Source organism: Dendroctonus ponderosae, unplaced genomic scaffold, assembly GCF_020466585.1.
Source record: "Dendroctonus ponderosae isolate FM_Combo_2020 unplaced genomic scaffold, Dpon_F_20191213v2 Dpon_F_20191213_2, whole genome shotgun sequence".
NCBI lineage: Eukaryota > Metazoa > Arthropoda > Insecta > Coleoptera > Curculionidae > Dendroctonus > Dendroctonus ponderosae.
Window position 1 is genome coordinate 17,179,692 of NW_026018165.1, and position 2,211 is coordinate 17,181,902.

Consider the following 2,211-nt stretch of genomic DNA (forward strand, 5'->3'; position numbering starts at 1 on the left):
TACGAAAAATATTGTTTGTTACGAGATTTTCTATAAGGTGAGCATAGTCTTAATCGGCAAAGCGGCAATCCTAGTACCAGATCGCATCGTAAAGCCAACCCCCAATTTCGTGCTGGTATAATATAAAATTATTCCTTCCCTGTATAAGGTGTAACCTCAAGATTCGAGTATTTCAACTCTCGCGACCTCGGCTTCGACTGGGGAGTAGCGAATCGGCGATAGTCCGATATTGATAGCATTTGGTTATACTGAAGCGTCAGTAGTTTTGCCTATGGCACGGAGTAACGAGCGGAAAAACAATCATTACTGCGTTGCGTTACGCATTACAGAACGGACTAACCTAAAATTGCGTTGAAAATGCAAATGTGCCAAGTTGTGACGATCTAGTGTAGTTCAATACGTGAAAACAGTGTGGACCAATGCCAAAATCCTCGGAAAATCAAGGTGAGCTATTGCCGTTTGGACAGAAGGCTGTGTTTGTCTCTAGAATTGTGATAGAATCAATGCAACGTCATTGCTGTTTTGTTGATTCGACACACTTGCCCTGCGGGCTGTAATAAGCCATAAGTATTTTAAGCTCCAACCTCCATGCCAAGGTGTGTCGTAAGTATATGTTTCACTTCCTAGCAGTATTTTTAATTTTGGGGATAATAATTGGAATGTCTCTCAGACGTATTATCGAAAACCACTCAGAACGCTGCAGTTTCTTCACAAAATGCATGGACTGTGCTTACCGACCAACATAAATACAATTCTGAATCAAAAACTGCAGTTCAGTACCCATCGATACTCGTATGGCATACCCAAATAAGCCTTTCCTTTTCAAATGAGAACTTCCAGTTCATCTAGGTGTTTGCACTCGGTGCAAATAAACTAAACACATGTGCGCCCCGTCATTGATGCATGTGAGAGGTCGAGTGGGGGAAGAGTTCTATTAAGAAATAGATAATGAAGTCATAAATACGTGAAATATCATCTTCACAGTTATGGAAAGGACCAAACCATTCTTGTTTAGTGCGAAACACTGCGAATATATTATGTGCCTATATACTACAGAATTAAGATCTGTTTACTTTTCCTGGAACCATAGACCGAGACTATCTAATAAGATAAGCTCTTAGCAGATGTGTTGTTTATTGGCTGGGCGATTGGAATACTTTGCCAAGGATCATTTCCGAAATTGTATGATCCTTTGAAGGAATTTCATTGCTATAATATGGCTTACGTGTACGTGCAACCATCAATTAAACATGTTTTCCTGTTCCTGTGGAAGTACCTACTGCCTATTATTATTTTAATTGTTATCCGACCACTTCATTAATGTAACAGTTTACCACGAATCGGCAGCTTCTGCGACCCAGGCACATTTCTGGGTAACACTATAATTACCCTATTTACTTATCTGTCAGTATTTTCAGCCTTTCTGAGTAACGGCAACTTTAATCATTATCAGGAAACATATCGATCACGCGTTATTGGCAAGTAGGGTGTACCTATCTAAAGAAAATGACTCGTTCTCCACACCAAAAAACACGTAGGAATTTCGTATCCCTAATTTGTTGTTTTGTAAAAGTTGTTGGGAGCGTGCCAGCTGACCAGGAATTTTAATATGATCCCAGTAAGCCGTCGTCACAACATATGATACAGGGTGTCTCAAAGTCAAGTCAGACCAAACTCACTTTTTTTACGGGAGGGTGAACCGATTTGAACCACTCCGGCCTCTTCGCGCTTGGGACGCACAAATGCACTTTGATTCGACATTTTTCTCTTAGTGCGGGTGCATCTGTAGATCTGATAAACTTTTCAAATACACATTGCGTTATTAAACCGACAGAGATTTTGATTTATCAATTATTGAGTGTGATATTATTGTGTTCGGCGCAGTTTATTTTATAACGCTGATAACAATGAATCAACAAATTATCAAGGGAGAAGCTGCAGATACTGCAAATACTCGGTTAAGGGTGCTCATGTACTAAATGCCTGTTCGAGTTTCGCCTTCTTTTAAATTTTCAATTAAAGTACACACACTATTATACACACTGAAGCAGTTTAAGTGCACAAAAATGCGGATCGTCTATCAATTTGCAGAAAAATGTATTACAAACTTTTGTTAATCATCTTCAAACGACCGGGTATTTATCATTGCAAATGAGATTGCACATTGCCGTGTACTGTTAAATATTGTTTTAAGAACTAACAATCGATGTT

General features: G+C 39.2%; 2 protein-coding genes across 8 annotated transcripts in view; one reads left to right on the forward strand and one right to left on the reverse strand.

Annotated features, from left to right (window-relative positions):
* Positions 1-2,211, reverse strand: part of LOC109536729 — a 57,732-nt gene that overhangs the window by 5,426 nt on the left and 50,095 nt on the right. The window lies entirely within an intron of this gene.
* The window catches only part of LOC109536637 (suppressor of cytokine signaling 2), a 19,157-nt gene continuing 16,952 nt past the window's right edge, over positions 7-2,211 (forward strand). For 2 of the 4 annotated variants that reach the window (XM_048663597.1, XM_048663599.1), the window contains exon 1: positions 7-444. Coding sequence is in view for 1 of the 4 variants with exons in the window: in XM_048663596.1 (XP_048519553.1) it covers positions 589-603 (15 nt within the window). In the remaining 3 variants the exon portion in view is untranslated. The other 2 variants (XM_048663596.1, XM_048663598.1) reach the window with 2 other exon arrangements.